This window comes from Hippoglossus stenolepis, chromosome 8, assembly GCF_022539355.2.
Source record: "Hippoglossus stenolepis isolate QCI-W04-F060 chromosome 8, HSTE1.2, whole genome shotgun sequence".
NCBI classification, from domain to species: domain Eukaryota; kingdom Metazoa; phylum Chordata; class Actinopteri; order Pleuronectiformes; family Pleuronectidae; genus Hippoglossus; species Hippoglossus stenolepis.
The window spans coordinates 14,928,726-14,946,065 of NC_061490.1; the positions used below are offsets into that span (position 1 = coordinate 14,928,726).

At 47.2% G+C, this 17,340-nt stretch overlaps 1 protein-coding gene across 5 annotated transcripts in view; it reads left to right on the forward strand.

Moving 5' to 3' along the window:
* The window catches only part of kirrel3l (kirre like nephrin family adhesion molecule 3, like), a 32,682-nt gene extending 15,699 nt beyond the window's left edge, over positions 1–16,983 (forward strand). Inside the window, exons 2-15 of one of the 5 annotated variants that reach the window (XM_047340964.1) lie at positions 4,987–5,142; positions 5,769–5,918; positions 7,917–8,074; positions 9,598–9,748; positions 9,863–9,968; positions 10,301–10,449; positions 10,584–10,711; positions 11,908–12,034; positions 12,186–12,286; positions 12,994–13,192; positions 13,968–14,087; positions 14,214–14,323; positions 14,469–14,579; positions 14,688–16,983. In XM_047340964.1, the coding sequence (XP_047196920.1) occupies positions 4,987–5,142; positions 5,769–5,918; positions 7,917–8,074; positions 9,598–9,748; positions 9,863–9,968; positions 10,301–10,449; positions 10,584–10,711; positions 11,908–12,034; positions 12,186–12,286; positions 12,994–13,192; positions 13,968–14,087; positions 14,214–14,323; positions 14,469–14,579; positions 14,688–15,179 (2,258 nt within the window). In that variant the 3' untranslated portion in view covers positions 15,180–16,983. The remainder of the gene's footprint in view (positions 1–4,986; positions 5,143–5,768; positions 5,919–7,916; positions 8,075–9,597; positions 9,749–9,862; positions 9,969–10,300; positions 10,450–10,583; positions 10,712–11,907; positions 12,035–12,185; positions 12,287–12,993; positions 13,193–13,967; positions 14,088–14,213; positions 14,324–14,468; positions 14,580–14,687) is intronic. The other 4 variants (XM_047340966.1, XM_047340965.1, XM_047340967.1 and 1 more) reach the window with 4 other exon arrangements.
* Positions 16,984–17,340: the final 357 nt, after the last annotated feature.

Consider the following 17,340-nt stretch of genomic DNA (forward strand, 5'->3'; position numbering starts at 1 on the left):
CATGGCTCACTGACTGTAGACATATGAGTGCTTAACAGAGGAATGAGAGGATGGGGCTGGATTGCAGAGGCATGCAGGAATTTAAGAGAATGCCCTGGGTGGGGGTATCATCAGTGCAGCAAGGGGGGCAGGGTGGATGAGCGGGTTCACTCTCTAAAAAGGGTCTAGGTCTGAGCCAAGATTTTCCACAATGGAATAAAGGCTGAAAGGGGAGGCTAGGAGGATTAAACTCCAGCAAAACAGCTCTTAAAAAGCTGTTAGACTGCAATTTGGGCTCAAAAACGCAGAATGGGAGAAAAGATAGTGAGAGTTGGAGGGAGGGAGGGCAGCTGGAATGCAACGTGGTAGGGAAAGGATTGAAAAGAGTCCCGGCCGCATGAAGGTAAGAAAGCGGAGGCCATCTGCACGGGCACAAACTGAAGCTTGCAACGATCCAAGTCGAAGAACAACACAGGCGTGCCGCTCCCACATGTTGTGCATGTGTTGGGTGCCACAAGTTAGTGGGTGGTATCTGCTGTTAGCCCCCCCTTCAAGCCCTCAGAAGTTCTGTAGGACTCATGTTAATGAGCTTAGTAGCCAAATCAAACATGAGATGGGTGCAGGGTGCCCTTTGGGACATAATCTTTGGTTCAGCTACCTCAGCAATACTGTCTATGTGTATGCACATGCATACACAAGCACACACGCAGGAAGAGGAAGACAAAAGAGCCTGACTCAAAACAAAGGGATAATAATTCCATACAGAGAGAAATGGAGCTTGCATTTTCCAGCCCGATTTAGAAGCCTTATCTAGACAAGGCACAATGGATGGCATTTGGGGAAAAGGGTTGTTTATTCCAAGCTTGACACTTTTTTGCCAATTGCCCTGTTATTTTTCTTCGTCTGTTTCTCCTCCTCGTTTTCTCCTCTCTGGCTCTTATTGTGGAATACTCACACCAGCCAGGCTCCGAATTTTGCCTCCACCTCTGGGGCAAGAATGCAAGTAGATATTGGGCGCTATTTTTTAACATTTTGAATTATTACTGCAGGGAGCAAATTGTCCAGTCAAGTTGAGAGCACTTATATTTATAGAGCCCACAGGACTGGATGTTGCACTCTTTGCACTGGATGGGAATGAGGACATGGAATAAAATCAGGACTAAAATAGAGACTCTGCGAACGCAGCTTGGAGCCTCTTAAGAGTAAATGAACATATGCAGTTGAGTGTCATTGTAAAAGCACGGTGAAATGGACAGAGTGCATCGCCTGAGCTGTTACAAACAAGAGAGTCTGATGTTATTTTATGTTTTATTTGAAGGACCAGACTTTTTGAATGCTGCGTTAAATTGACTTATGGCCTGGAATCAAGTGGAATGGGTTTTGTGTGCGTGCGTGTGTGTGTGTGTGTGTGTGTGTCTGTGTGTGTGTGTGTGTGTGTGTGTGTGTATGTGTGTGTGTGTGTGTGTGTGTGTGAGATTACTAAAATGCCGTAACAGATTATGACTGCGGTGACTTGGTGGTAAATGCACTGTGCTGTGTATGTTAGTGCCACATTTTATCTAAAGGTCATCTGTTGTGCCATTATCTTTCCCAGTCTTTAGCATCATGGCCAGCACTTACCCATGCACATTTTCAGTGCACACAAACACACACACACACACACACAGTGACTGACTGGTTCAATCTAATTCTATCAAGGCAGATGCCCAGCGGTGGACGGATCATTGCTGACATCTGTCCATCTCTTCCTGATCCTTCCTGATGTGAATGTATCTCTTATCAGTTCAGATGAAACAGAGCGAGTGCAGGCAGTGCCAGGGTCAACGTAAAGCTCTTTAACAGGTTGTGTCCAAGTCTGAGAGGCTGTTTTGCACTTAACTCCGACCATGTGACAGAAAACAGCAAAGTCACTGTGTCAAAGTAACTGCTAAATGTGCCCTCCAGTGCCTGACAAGTTGCTTTCCCTATTAACACTGCCCCACCCTCATTCACACATTCAGACACACACACACACACACACTGACATAAACATACATAGCACATTTTCAGATAGGCAAACACACACACACACACACACACACTGGGCTCACACACAGTCAGGCAGAAATGCACACACACATAAACTTAGCCCCATGTGCATCCAGCGGCGTGAAATGATATTCCATTTTGAGAAATCCGGATTAAAATGTATCAGGCCAAATGTGTTTTGACCTTGTTACTGGGGGATGGCAAAGCGCGCACGCATGCACACACACACACACACACACACACACACACACAAGGTAAAAAACTGAGTAAATGTTGTATTTCTGTGACAGAGACTGAAATTTTAACTGCTTTTAAAGCAGCATTAAGCTCAACACATGTGGCAGAACTAATTCACATTGTACACATTTACCTGCATAACATTTACGACAACGTGCCAAATAAAAAGCACATCCACTGTAGAAACGTTGGGATTTCAAAGGGGATTCAAATCTTGCTTTTTTGGAACATGATTCAGATGCAGCCAACAATCCAGCTCCTCAATTTGAGTCTGGCGGGAACACGAGTAGCTGTGGTGCGTGTTTGTGTATGTGCACGAGTCTCGATGACACTAAAGCACATCAGGAACAAGCCTCTTCACACCCACAGCTCAATACTTCTTCTGACGGCCTCTCCTCCACTGTTTCTTTGTCTGGTTCTGTTCCTCCCTCTCTCCCGTTCAGAAATGTATTCATGTAATTAAGCTGCTAATACACCGTCAAAGAATTGTCTAATTCAGCAAGGAGGAATTAAAGGAATCTGGCATGAGTCATTAGCCAGTCGAGATGTTCTGCTGAGCATTTTCAATAAGGGATCTGGAGAGCAATGAATCACTCATACGGTGTGAAGACATTCGCTATAGTGCATACTCTGTACTCTATATTTATACGGCTGCATATGTGTGTGCATAGTGTTAATTGCCATATGTGAGCATGAGAAATTGTATGTGGGAGGGGTAAAGAAAAACAATTCACTGCATGTAATCCTTCTAAACAATCCACCAATGCAGTGAATTATTACCCATTGTAAACATTTAGGTACTCTGGGCAAGATACTTAATTGCAATCAATGTTTGTACTGTTGCAAGTACAAAGAGGAAAATCCCTACCTCGCTCTGCAAAGGGGAGGCGGATGAAAATGCTCAATGGCTCATAAATGGCAGAATGCTGGGGACATGCAGGCAGACTTAATAAAAAAATCATTTTTGAAGGTATGACGAGAAAATGCCAGCCTTCGCTAAACGCCTAATAGCCTGAGCAAGAAGACGTTTCATTTCTCATTGACGCTCTCAAATTGGCCCCTTTTGATCCACAGTGTTTGACACACATACAGTCTACCTGCACCCACGGCTCAATAATCTTTTCAAACTCATTGAAAAAATGGTGTGCGGGGAGACATTATTGATGGGCTAAAACGCATTGTTCCCTGATCCCTTTTTCGGTCCAGCTGTCTATTAACAGCTATTATGGCTACATGTGAAAATGGATTTTGGAGGCAGTTGTCAGCAACCACAACGGCCTGCGTCGCGGAGAGCTCACGTTCCTGATGAGCTCACTGTTTGGTGGCTGTAATTGTGCTGTTGGGTGACAGAGGCAGGGGGCTGCGAGGGGAGATGGGGTGGGGGGGCAATGGGCAAGGTTCAGTCCATGGTGCAGCCCGAGATGAAGTGGATAATTGAGTGCGGAATAAACACTGCCAACAAGCCTCGGAAGCCCCCCTTTGAAAAAAAAATTTAGAGAATGGAGCGAGAAAGAGGGGGAAGAGCCGTGGAAAGAGAAAAGGGGGTGAGAGAGAGAGAAAATCCCAGCTACCCTCTGGGGGGGAAAAGCTGCTATTGAAAAGCTATTAAACTTGCATTTAGCAGGATTGATTGGAAATGAAGAGGCCTATTAAAAGAGAGGGACAAGAGGACAATAGCGCGTCTCTGGCCGCCGTATGTTGCCCTCCTTTCAGCAGCTTTCTTTGCCGGGAGAGGGGGGGGGGCAACCCTGTCTGTTTAAGCGCTCCCACCAAGAGAAGCAGTTTGGGGGGGGGGGCTTAGCACTGCCTGAATAGAACCCTCTTTATCTTTCTCTGTCCCCCTTCCCATCCTTTCTCCACTGAGCAACAAAGAGGGAGAGAAGGAGAATGAGGGAAGGTTTTTTCTAAGTCCTTTTCCAGACTCACACAGACACCCCACTTAGATAACTAACCAACTGCCTCTCTCCCCCTCTCCTCCCACCTTCTCCCGAGGATTAGTTACCTCTGGAGTGTTGCCATCATCTCCTACCAGTAGGGTATGTAATACTCAATCTTTAGCATAGTGCCACGAACAGTTGGAGCCGTGGATTCGTATACACGCTGTTTCTGTATGCCTGTGAAGGCAGGCCAGCCAATCCGGTGAGACTATGTGCTGTACTTAAACACTGCAGCGAAACAGTGGCAGGTGTCTTCGCTGACTTTCAGCAGTCTCTAAACGGATGGGTCCCCTGGGAGCTTTAATGGAGTTTTGATTGTTTAACACCTATTATTACAAAAAGCACGCTGAAATAATGGCAGATTTTCCCTCCCCAGAAGTGTGTTTGCTTCATGTCAGCGAGCATATAACCATATGGTCTTGGGAAAGAGTTAAATAAGTTATGAGGTGCAGCTGACTCTTCCTCTTAGAAGCTACATTTCTAGGGGGGGAAAAAATATTTTCGCACGTCAGCTTTGTCAACTCTCTCAGCGAGCACCATGAGAACAGTAGAGTGAGCAGACCAGTTCACAGGAGTCTGCTCTCCTGCAGTCGTCGGTTTTTTTTTTCACACCACTTACAGTGCAAGTTTTCCTCTTGCTTCATCTCTGCTGGCACTGCAGAAACCTACTGCCATTACACTCTCTGAAATGCCATTAGCAGGGTGCTGCCTTCAGTATAAATTGTCCATCTACCATAATGAAAAATATTAATCGAAGAGATGCGATATTCACACCATTTTTTCCCCCCTCTTCTCTCTCTCCCAGCAGCCACCCAAGCAGCCTACTTCTCCCAGCAGCCCCAGGACCAGGTGGTTGTGTCCGGTCAGTCAGTGACTCTGCCTTGTGTGATCGTGGGTTACCGGGGAATGGTACAGTGGACCAAAGATGGCCTTGCACTGGGAGGAGAAAGAGACCTTCCAGGTATTATCACCGACCTCTTATTTCTGCCTCCCTCTTTTCTCCACCGCTTTCTGTGTGTTTATTGCTCTCTCTGTCTCTGTCTGTCTTACCGCGATCAATGCCAGGTCTCATTAGAGACCGAGTCTCTCTCTGTCAACCGCTGAGGTTTTACACAAATGAATGGTGAGAGAACAATGTACTGCAGACAGGCCGGCTACTGCTGCACACACCAAACTTTAATTTGTTGTTTAGCATTTTAAGGGTCTTGTAGGAAGGTGGATAATCAATTGGCTTTTGTCACACGCTGACATTTAAATGTGTGGTAGAGTCGAGAGAAGGTAGAGAAGCTTCCTCTCGACCTCAGCCACCCCATCTTTATTGTGTCTGTGCTTAAAGGACAGACTCCTCATACAGCAGCCCTCTCACGTGTTGCATTCCCAGCCCCACGCTGCTCCGCTAACCCCACGGCTCAATGCCTGGCGCAGTGAGGTGCTGCTTGCTTTCGTTTGTGTCTTAAAGAGCCGCGCCACGTTGTCCTGTCTTTGTTCGAGACACAAGTCTGTTCATTTTATAGTCCTTTTCATGATGTGTTTGTTGCTGGTTGTTTGTTTATCTCTGACTCTGTTCTCTGTTCTGGCTTCACGCAGGTTGGATGCGCTATTCCTTAATGGGCGACCCGCTATCAGGCGAGCACAGCTTGCTGATCGATTCGGCAGAGTTGGCGGATGACGCGGTGTATGAGTGTCAGGCTACACAGGCAGGACTGCGCTCCCACCGTGCCAAGCTCACTGTACTAGGTAAGATACACAGCTCATACATGATCCTCACCGCCAGCCCTCGCGCCAAGGCCTGCAGGCTGGCAGCGCTTGGGAACAACCAGGGGAGTGTCTTCATCACAAGATAGAGACGTGTGGAGACAAACGTTCCAATGTTCAACTCACAAAAAAGATAATCTTTCAAAACAACAACTTAACATTTGACAAATAAAAAATTCATTGAAACGTACTTCCAAGTGATTTGCAATTCACAGAGTCATTTCTTATCATCCCTCAAAGATAACCCCGTTGTAAATCTAGTTTCCTGGTTAAAAAATCATGTCCTGCAAGCATAATTCAAACCAAGCAAAGCTCAGCCATGAGATCCAACCGGGGGAAAAAAAAGGAAACCCCTCTGCTCTCAGAAGCGATAATCAAGGCTGTGGACGTCTTGGATAATGTGATTGCTGCAGTCACAAATGACTTGCGTAGTCGCTTGAAAGTCAGGGTCTGCACAGTTAGCACATTTTACAGTGAGCCACAACATTTGTCAACCGCAAGGCGCTTTTTACATTAACGTGATGTGAGTGATCTACTTCTTTACACAGACGTTCAGAGGTGGGGGTGGGGGGTTGGTGAGGAGAAGGAGCAGGGGTGGGGGGCAGGTCTTGGGGGAATTGGAATCGCCAAAGCACTGCTGGCATCTGGTGGCATGTAAAGGAATATCACTCCATTAATTAGTCCTGTCATTTGTCCATACTGTGTATTCAACCACAAGTACACAGACTGAGAGGGGGGGGACTCATAGGGAACAAGTGCAGGCATGATGCTCAACCCAGTGCAGCGCTTTCACCACAGAGGCTGCTGTAGAATCTTCAGTATCTGTTGCTGCCAAGGTGTGTATTCTGCGTGTATCACAGCGGCAGGGTGAAGAGCGCTACACACAGGACGCCGTGAAAAGGAAAAAGCACATCGAGCTCACAAGCAGAATGTGGCAGCGTTTCAACCAAACGATTTGATTCCGACAGCTCGGCCCTGTCCGTCAGCTCGCCTCTCTGCGTCGTAACTGTCAAAACCGCACAGAGCAGCACAAAGCAGCGCGGCCATCACATGCCCACACACAGCCACACGCATGTTTGTGCGGAGGCTGCAGAGAAAGTTGATAAAACTGTCACTTCTACATGAAATGCACTCAGAAGGACTGGTGGTTTGGAAACATTATCTGCATTTGATGGAGCATTTTTGGCATAAAGATAAATGAACTTGAAAAAAATTAAATCAGGTGCATAACCTGCAATTTATGTTTATGTTTGGACATAAGGAATGTTAAAGAGAGACATGTTTTTTTTTCTTTCTGTGAATTCTTTATGTGTGCACATGCCTGTGTGTGTGTGTGTGTGTAAATCATTGTGGCCAGATGAGACCAAAGCAATCCTGCACAGTCAAAGGAGTCAACGGCGGGAGTGCAGTCAGGGGAATCGGCATGGAAATTAAAATCACCTAGCACTCGGATTCCATTAGTGTCCGTGCCGCGGCAGCGGAAGGACCTCTGACAATTCAGATACACACAGTGAAATTGGTTCGGTGGAGGGAGCGAGAAAGGCCAGCACAAACCCCATGTTTATGCCTTCTCTTATTGGTTGGGGAGATAGACGCCTTCATCAGGGGTGGCACGCTTGGCTTGCCAGTGGTGCGTGCAAAACCATGCAAATAAATGAACAAATAAGCAATTCAGTTGAAACATCACTCTGCAACAGTAAGAGCAAATAGAGTAATAATGCTAGTCCCAGGAAAGGCAATAAATAAGGTTGAGTGTGTTTTTGTTTCTTGTTTTTTTTTTTCTGCCTCTAACTCCACCTTGTTAAAACAGGCACTCGGTCATGAGAAGATATTGTGTGTCTCTTTTGTTGTTATGTCTTATTGATGCTGAACTAAGAGCAACACATGCTGACTATCAGTGTGACCTCTCTGTGGCTCTGTGCTGGCCTGGAGTTTTGTTTTTGTCTTTGTTTTAAGGGTTATGTTTGTTCTGGTTTACAGTTCCTCCTTCAGACCCCTTGGTGGAGGGCGGCCCCATTGTGCGTCTTAAAGCCTACACGCCATACAACCTCACCTGCAGAGCCTCGGGAGCCAAACCTGCTGCGGAGATCACCTGGTACAGAGATGGGGAGGTTATGGACACTGCGATTTATTCCAAGGTACAGTGAGAACAGATCTTTGCCTGGCGTTATCATTCAATCTGTAACACCCACGCGATATTGCAAAGTGTAACAGCGGGCAGAAAGAAGTGCAGAGCTGTTCAAAACAGAAATGTTTTCTCTGAGGGTATAATACCCCCTCTCCTTTTCTTTCACTCGTCTTTTATTTTCTCATCCTTCTTCTGTGGTCGCTCAGGTTTTTTTTTCACCCATCACCACCCTTCTCTCACAAGATTTGTTCCCTCATTCCCTGCAGTCCCCCTCCCATTTTCACTCACGCCTGACACCCCCCAACTCCCTCCCCCCAGCTTGCCACCCCTCCTCCTCTGCCTCAGCCCCCTCACACGCTAACCCCCGCCCCCCACACCCCTCCTTGCTCGCTAATGCCGCGACACTAGAGCATAACTGGAGCATGCTAAAGCTCAGACAGGCATGAGTGTTTCATACAGTAGAGTTTCTGCAGAGAAGAAATCACGCACAACAATGCAGAAACACAATCGGGATGAGCCGGAGCGTAAGCCAGCCACGGCTGGGAAAGTGTCACATTTTTCATGCTCTCTGACCACGCTAAATGACGCTAAACGCCACATTTAAGGGGGCGACAGGCTGCAGTGAGAAGGGGGGAGGAGAGGAGAGGAGAGGAGAGAGGAGAGGAGAGGGAGAGGAGAGGAGAGGAGAGGAGAGGAGAGGAGAGGAGAGGAGAGGAGAGGAGAGGACTAACAGAGATGAATGAGTGTGGAGTTAATTGGTGAGATCGTTTTGTGAAAAAAAAAGAATTACTAACCTTAAGGAGTGAGGCTGTGGGCAGAGGAAGCTTTGGCCGAGTGAGGGGTGGTGACAGGGAGTGATGTGATTTGAGCATGAAAACACTTTTTGTGTGTCTGGCTGAGGAAGTGGAAGGCCTGGTCCATTGATTCGACTGTCCAGGGAAAAGGCTCAGCTTGTCCTTGCTCCTTCTCAAAGACGTGTGACACTTCTTCTTCACTGTCACCACCAACCCCCCACCCCCCAAAAAAAACAAAAGACACACAGGCTCCTTCACCATCACAGTGTTTTTTCCTTGTGTGTGTGTGTGTGTGAGGAAGAGAGGAAGAACGTGAGAGAGCAGTGAGCCATATCCTCAGAATCTACACCTTTCCTCACTTAGGCGTATTGATTTCTGTGAGCAGTAAATAGATTTAAAAGATGATGACAAATAAGGAGCGCTGACAGGGAACACTCTCAGAAATGTGGGAACAGCACAATATCCCCTGCTGCATCATAAAATATATGATTTAACTGCCATGCCAAAGAACAGGATGGCAATTTAAATGGCTCACACATGAAAAAATAAGACCCGCCGTGTCACAGCGATATTCCTAAGTTGTGCGATCACAAATGGAAAGTGACTTACTTTTTGTGACACTGAGCTGATTTTAAGCACTCCCCCTACTGTAATGGAGTCTCTTTTGAAAATATAGTGTGTACGCTGTTGCTAGGACGTGAAGCAAACATCATCTAACATTGTTGCCCCGACTCTGCAGACGCCGATGGAGGATGGGAAGAGGGAGACGGCTGTCAGTATGCTTCCAATCATCCCAGAGGATAGCGACTCCGGCCGCACCTACACCTGCAGGGTTCTGAACGCAGCTGCTCCCGCTGGACGACAAACATCGATCACCATCAATGTCCAGCGTGAGTGTCCAGCTTGCTTATGAAAATGCCCGTCACAGAATTGTAGCAGAGTGCATGCTATTTGCACAAAGTCGCACATACATGTCATTAAAATGAGTGTTGTCCTGCGCACAGACCCCCCCTCCGTGACGCTGTCGGTCCAGCCTCAGACCGTGACCGAGGGAGCCAAGGTTCTCTTCATCTGCTCCGCTTCGGCCAATCCTGAAATCACTGGCTACAGGTACACATCCTTTGCTTTAATCAAAATATTTCACTCTGATTGCAAACCTGCGAGCAGAGCCAGCAGATATTCACATCTAAAAGGTCACCGCACAATTGGTTAACTATTCCAAGACGTGATCAGCTGCAAACACGCCGTCTAAGTGGAGAAGACACCAAGCAACGTGTTAAGTAGATACGTGACTACACTGAGCTAAATGGGCCGCTTGATTGGCAGCGTTTGATTGTGATTGGCACCGGCCATTAATCAACTAATAGCTACGCTGACACGCCAGGCTAAGTACCTCCCCTGAACTAATGTGACTGTAAAATGTGATTATTCATCCGTCCCAGATGGTCGAAAGGAGGAGTTCCCATCTCCGAGGCAAATGGGGACAGCCTGGAGGTGACGGTGGACTACTCTTACTTCACAGACCCCGTCTCCTGTGAGGTGTCCAACTCTGTGGGCAGCACCAACGTCAGCACCCTGGTCGATGTCCAATGTGAGTTTAACTTGAGGCAAACATAGTGGACACTGTGGCCAGACGGAGTATTTTGAGATTTTCTAGAAGTGTATGTTTTTGTTAAAGCAGCCTCTCATTGATTGTAACTGGCTGTCGGTGTTGCTTTATCCTAGTTGGCCCCAGACTGCTGTCGGAGCCAAAGCCAATGACAGTGGATATCGGGATGGATGCATCTTTTACTTGTGCGTGGACTGGAAACCCTCCTCTGACCCTGGCGTGGACCAAGCAGGGCTCCAGCGTGGTAAGGGAACAAACACTCGCCAACACCTCATCTTGGTGGTAAAGCTTCAACACCATCCCTCCAGAGAGAAACACTCACGCATGGCCTTGAGGCATGAATCCCTCACACGTTTCCCCCACACATTCTTTTTCAGGCTGAATCTTCAACAACTCCTCTCACCACGCTCCCTACGGGCTAAAGCCTCTGGCAGAAAACTGTCTGTCCACTGACAGATTCATTCAGCATTGTGACATGCTGTCATAACTCTAAGTCAATCAATCGATCAATCAACCAGTCAACAAGTGTCTCAAGGTGTGGCCTGAACTAACCGAAATTGCAACATACGCGGCAACTTTTCGAGTGGCGCTTCTGCTTTTCTGACACTAAAACGGCCCCGACTTTTTTTGAGTACCCATTTCCTCAAAGTCAATTTCGTAGGTGGAACAAATGGGACATTTCCACCTTCAATTTATTTCATCTTGGTAAAAGTCCTTTAGCGTACACACCATCAGTGATGACATCCCATAGGAGCGTCTCTCCTGGCAACTAATATAATTTCTGAGGTGAAGCTGGAGAAAACTCCCCCAGTAAAGAATTCTGCGGGATGGTGTAAGCGATGCTGTCATCTCAAAGAGTGAACGCTCTCAGCCCCTCGGAGGGAAAACGCGCAGACATTTTTCTAATCCACCCACTGCCACTGTTCCTCACACAGCCACGAGTAATGGATTAATTGGGTTACTCTGTAAGTGTGTTGAAATAAAAAATTGGTGAGAGGAGGAGGTGGAGGGGGCGCGCGCGGGGACGGAGAGTGGGGGTAAATGGATTAATCACAGCTTGATGGAATGACAGGATCAATGAGCTAAGCAGTGAGTGAGCGTAGCGGCTCCAAAGGCTAGGGCCCACTCACACCGTAGTACGCCGCGCTCTGTCCCCACTGTTTAATTACAACAATCTCCCCAGCAGCACGGCCACTCAGCGGTGGCTGGAGTGCTTAATGTTGTGATTAAAGCTCTTCACAATGGAATTAAACTCAAACCGCCAGCATTTGTTACAATGGTCAGCCCACCTCTGCGCCGCTTCTGCAATGAGCGGGGCCACTGATAAAGGTTCCGGTCGCCTTTGTCCGCCTCTTCTCCCCCAGCGCCTCGCTCCTTTCTCTCGCTCTCTCTCTCTCTCTGTAACACATTTCTCCCTTTTCTCTCTGGATGTCTCACTAGGTGCTCAGTAATGGTAACACCTTGCAGCTGAAGGATGTTACCCAGGAAGATGCTGGAACATACACCTGCAAGGCCATCGTACCCCGGATTGGAGTTGCTGAAAGAGACGTCACTTTAACTGTGAATGGTGAGTGGCTGGTGTCCCGCTACTTGCTTTGATGTTTGGAGGGATCTGCTGAATAAGCAGCATTAAAATTGATATCTGACAATTTATTATTCGAATTTTAAAATCTCTCTTTTTAAATTTATTTCTCTGCCCTCTTTGACTCGTCTTCCAGGTCCACCTATCATCACAGCGGACGCCACGCAGCACGCTGTGAAGCACTCCAAGGGCAAGCTGGAGTGCCGGGTGGAGAGCAGCCCCCCTCCTGAAAAGATTGTAAGCGAGCTGCTTATTTGTGTTGTGCGTCATTCACTTCTCTTCGAGAGCTTCCATGTTCATTTTAGCCACACCCACATGAGAGCAAACACTCGGTGGAGCTTTACCCCTGACCCCACCTTCACACCTCTGCACCAGCCTCATCTCCACCTCACACGCTCACAAATTGCATTCACACACATATTCACAACTGTAATTGCAGAGACATTGACTGGAGAGATTGTCGAGTTTGGGGGGAGCTGTAGGAGGCTGGCTTCCTGCAGGTTTCAGCAAAACCACATTCAATTAGCGGCCCAAGAGGCATCACTCGGCTGACCCCGTTGAACTGCTGAACGTACGCTGGGCTGAGAGAGGATAATTAGGGTGTGAGGAGGAGTGAGAGACAGGTGCCCCGCTGGCCCCGCGCTGGAGACGGCAGAGAGCAGCCTTATTTCACAGTGCAGCTACCTAACCCTCCTTAGGCCTCACCTGCAGGGCAGACGTGGGAGGCAGCTTAAACATGAGCCTGTGAGCTATGTCAGCCATGGAGCACGGTAGAGGTCGGCAGAGAGAAAGCAGAACAGAGGGAGAGACCGGTGTTCAGTCGGCCACAGGCAGGGATCTGAGGATAAACAGCTGAGCCGGACTCTGCTTTGCTCACAGATGAGGAATTCTTCACAGAAAAGTGACTTACTCCCTGTTGTCCGTCCTCTTGCTCCTCTCCGCAGGTGTGGACCTTTGGAGACATGGACCTGTCCTCTGGTTCCTCCGGTCGTTACTCAGTGCAGACGGTTACCAGCGACCACGGCGTCCTGTCTTCTCTGGTGCTGTCTGAGATTCTGGCGCAGGACTTCCAGCTGCGCTACAACTGCACTGCTTGGAACCGCTTCGGCACCGGCACCGCCCTGGTCACACTGAAGGAACAAGGTACGCACCGACTGAAGTATCAATGCCCATCATAGCCCCTGTGCAGAAGTTAGAGGGATTCGCTCAATCTGAGGAAGGGGGCCAGATTAGGTGAAAGCAGTGCTCCTGCCTTGTGCTTATCTTAATTATACTCCCTCAATCGATGTGATTTAATCAGCAGATGGTTCCTTTAATGAATATGTTTGCCCCATAACATAGATATTGATCGGGGGACAAAAGTCAATTAGAGGAAGCCACATGTGTTTGTGGTTGGACTCATATCCTCTGTCACTGTCGAAGCGCCGAGCTCAGCGTTTCAGGCTGCAGCCCCTTAAAGTGAACTTAGAATTAGGCAGTAGTACTACTACACTGATGCCAGTGGAAGCCTTTGTTGCAGCAGACACCAAATATAAGGTCCTCGCCAGTAATTTACATCAACGAAGCAGAGTGGGGTCTCCAGAGATATGGGCAGCGGTATCTCCTGGAATCTCTAATTAGATTACTGTCTATTGCTTCATTGCATGTCAGGCCTTGTTACCCTTCCTTCTGAGAGATTAGAGACAATGGCCCGGCTGCGGGATGTCGGATTGCCCGCGTGAGCATACGTTCGCTGTGAGCAGGTCAGGGCTCACTGTGGATGAATTTATACGGGCGCTGACGTTCCTGGGATTAGCAGAACAAATGAAGGGATCTCTTTCTTTCTTTTGCTCTGATCTGTTTGTTCTTGATGCTGACACTATCTCTCATTTCATCCCTTCCCCCACATCTCCCGCCTCTATTACTGTCCTCGTTACAGAAGCCTTGCCTATGTTGATAATTGTTGGTGGAGCAGTGGGTGGAGGCTGTGTCCTGCTCATCTGTGTCATCACCCTGGTCTCCCTCTGCTGCAGGCACACAGGCAAAGGTGAGCTCAACGGTCAGTATGGGCAAGAGAATCCTTCGCCAATTCTTCTACTCAAACACATTCTCAATTTTTTGGCTATTTTGATCATGTTTAACATAGATTTTGATACATTTTTTAAACACTTTTCAATCCCCGCAGGTAAAAGATGCACTCGTCTTTCCAAGAGTGACATCAGAGTTCAAATCGTTCACAGTGATCACAACGCTACACGTGGCAACGATGACGAGGAGGATGTCAAAGAGCCAATGGTAAATTTCATTTGTCCACTTCCTCTGTATATCAGATGTCTCTATTCATGATTACGGAAAATTCACATTAATACTGTGATATAATGCTCATTTTTCGATTTGAACTTTTTCAAGTGAGGTCTTGTTCGTCCTAGTAAATCTTCAGAAATGCTTGGTCTTCCCTCAGGCTCCAAACAGCAGCGAGTCTCCTGGGACGTCGCGAACAGAACACAGTGACCTTCTGGAGGAGGAGGAGGATGAACGATCGGACATCAAGGTAAAACTTAAAACACTTACCTGAGGAAATGCTCTCAAAATAGCAACCATGCATTATTTTCATCATACATGTTACAGTAATGATTTATTCTCACCATCACTCTTACAGGACCCCACCAACGGCTACTACAATGTCCGCGGCCATGAAGACCGCAACATCCGTGGCAGTGGCTTCTCTGAGTTTGTGCCCAACACTCGCCCAGTCTACACTCCATCGCAGCTGCCCTCCCCCAGCCCCATGTATGGTCAGCATGGCACACAGCCTCGAGTCTACGACTTCTCCCACCGATACGCAACCACCACTGCAGGCAGAACCTCATATGAACAGCAGCAAGCTGCCCAGCAGCAGCCTGCGCAGGCGACCAGCATTTATCCCACTGACCCGCTCTACAGTGGCTCTGCCTACTTACCCGCTACCTATGGTCGCGCCTTCACCAGCTACGTCAAACCTGCTTCCTATGAGAAGGTGGATGCGTATGACCAATCAGATCAGGCCAGCAAGGTGTCCAGCTCGTCTCGCTTCTCTTATGCCTCGTCACAAGTGTCCTCCCAGCAGTCCGACTATGGCCGGCCCTCACAACGTATGCAGACTCATGTCTGACGGACAAAAAAGAAAAACGAAGAAAAGAAGATTACGGGAGCAGCGAGTAGATAACTATTGTCACCTCCACATAATGTATGTGTGTGGCAGGACTAACATGAACAGACACTTTCTTTACTTGGACGGTCCTTGAAGGACGTGTTTGGACAGTATTTTTGGAGGCAGTTGTGTGATTTCGGTTATGGGATAACCAACCTGTTGTGACTGATGGCAGGATCTACAATAATGCAAACTGTAGAGCTGCTGAGCTGGAGAATTCAGCAGATTGTGGTGTTCCAGTCAAACTTCTGATTCCAGTGTGATACCTCGACAGGTTATCTGTGTGACAACTCAAACCTGTGGAGATATTCAGTCAGTGCGAGGGCCAACTAGAAAATAAATCAAATGAATATGGGTGGCCAAAACGACTGGGGTAGCCGGTTACCTGCATTCCAGAGTTTACTTTGTGTCAACACAAAAACAGGACCTCGAAAATACTTTGAACGAAGATATGACCATCTAAGACATATTTGAAGAAAAAACAGATACGAACAAGCTATTTTTGTCTCTCATTCAGTGTTTTGTTGGCATGCGATAGGAGTTCTAAGCACATTTGTGTCTCGATCATCAACAAAAGACTGAGCTGTACACAGAGACAGACATAAACTATTCTGCACAACAGGCTAGCTCTACTGACCAACAAGTGCTACAGGCACTGTACGAAAGAAGAGTCGAATCATCGGTGGAATACTTCTGACCTGAGCTGTATTCCTGGAGCTTCCTCCGATGATAACCCCTAACAAGTCGTGTTGCTTACCGGTGGATAGAAGGAGATGTGATGAGAATGTGTATTTTAGCCTTCGTTCTCATGAAGGACTGTATGTTAACTGTGTGTTGTACCAAGATGGACAAGGTTAGGCCATGAAAACCCAAAGATGGTGATAACTGTACAGAGGGGGAAACGGGGGTGGGGGGCAGAAAACCGCTGTCCGACTCCGAATACTGTTTTCTGCTGTATTTTTCGATTGTAAAATGATGAGTCGGCTTTTACCAGAACAATCAAAAGCGGCGGTTTTGAAAATGGCGGCAATCTTGAACTTGAAATAAGCTTGAAAATAAATGCAGCGTCTTCGGCAGGCTCAGGTGGAGGGGGTAAGACGTGCAAGGCAGTCCTGGTGTGGACCACACACTCTCAAAAGTTTTACAACTCAATCAAATTGTCTCAAGATGTTTACAAGAAACAGTACTACCCTGAAACATGAAGTATCTGTACAAATGGCTGAGCCCATACTTTCTCTCTGTTGCATGCAAATGATGTGTCTAGTGAAAATCTTCAGCGTTAATATTCATGTCCATTTCATGTTTGACACATTGGTTTGTGCACCTGGCCCAGTTGCATTCCTCTTCCTGGATGTTTCAGTATGAATGCCTGTACTGCCATTTGTCGACAAAGCTGTTACCAGGCAGCCTGATGAGAGAGCAAATGTCTACTTCAGAGTGAAGAGGCAAACATCATCGCTTGTCTTTATTTTTATATTTTATATAAGCCTTAATGTACAGCGTGTAAGCTGCTCTATTGTAAAGTATCTTTATATACATGTCTTTATCTTGGTTGATTTATTTGGCACCATGGATTTTCCTCTCCGAGTTGTTCATCAATCATTGAATGCAGTTACTATGCTTTTTCTTGGAACACGACTAATTGCCATTTGTTTGTTTATTCTTTTAATAATGTATTCAGAATTTTATTTGCTAAAAAGGAGCTATCGTTGCTTGTACCTTTGTACACATATTTATATTTAAATAAAACCATTTCCGATAAAGAGTTGGCTGGTGTGAATCCTGAGAGTTAATCAGCCTCGTGAGCGGCGTCGTTGGGCACGGGGAACAGCGACAAACAAAGCTTCCCATGTAGCAACAATGATGAATACATAAATTAGCGGCACTGTCTATGTTGATTTTCCTATTCCCCCAGTGGTGCGCTGCTTTTAATGAAGACAGATGAGAAAGCGGAACCCCCACTGTATGTGTATCCACCTCCTGAAGCCGACGTGCCCATCTTGTAGGGTAATAGGATAGAGCTGTAACAAAGGTAGGTATTATCTGACAATATGAGTTTGTCTTGTCACCTGTTCCCCAGGTAGGCCCGCTGCTCACGACGGGGAGGAGAGGTACATGCTCA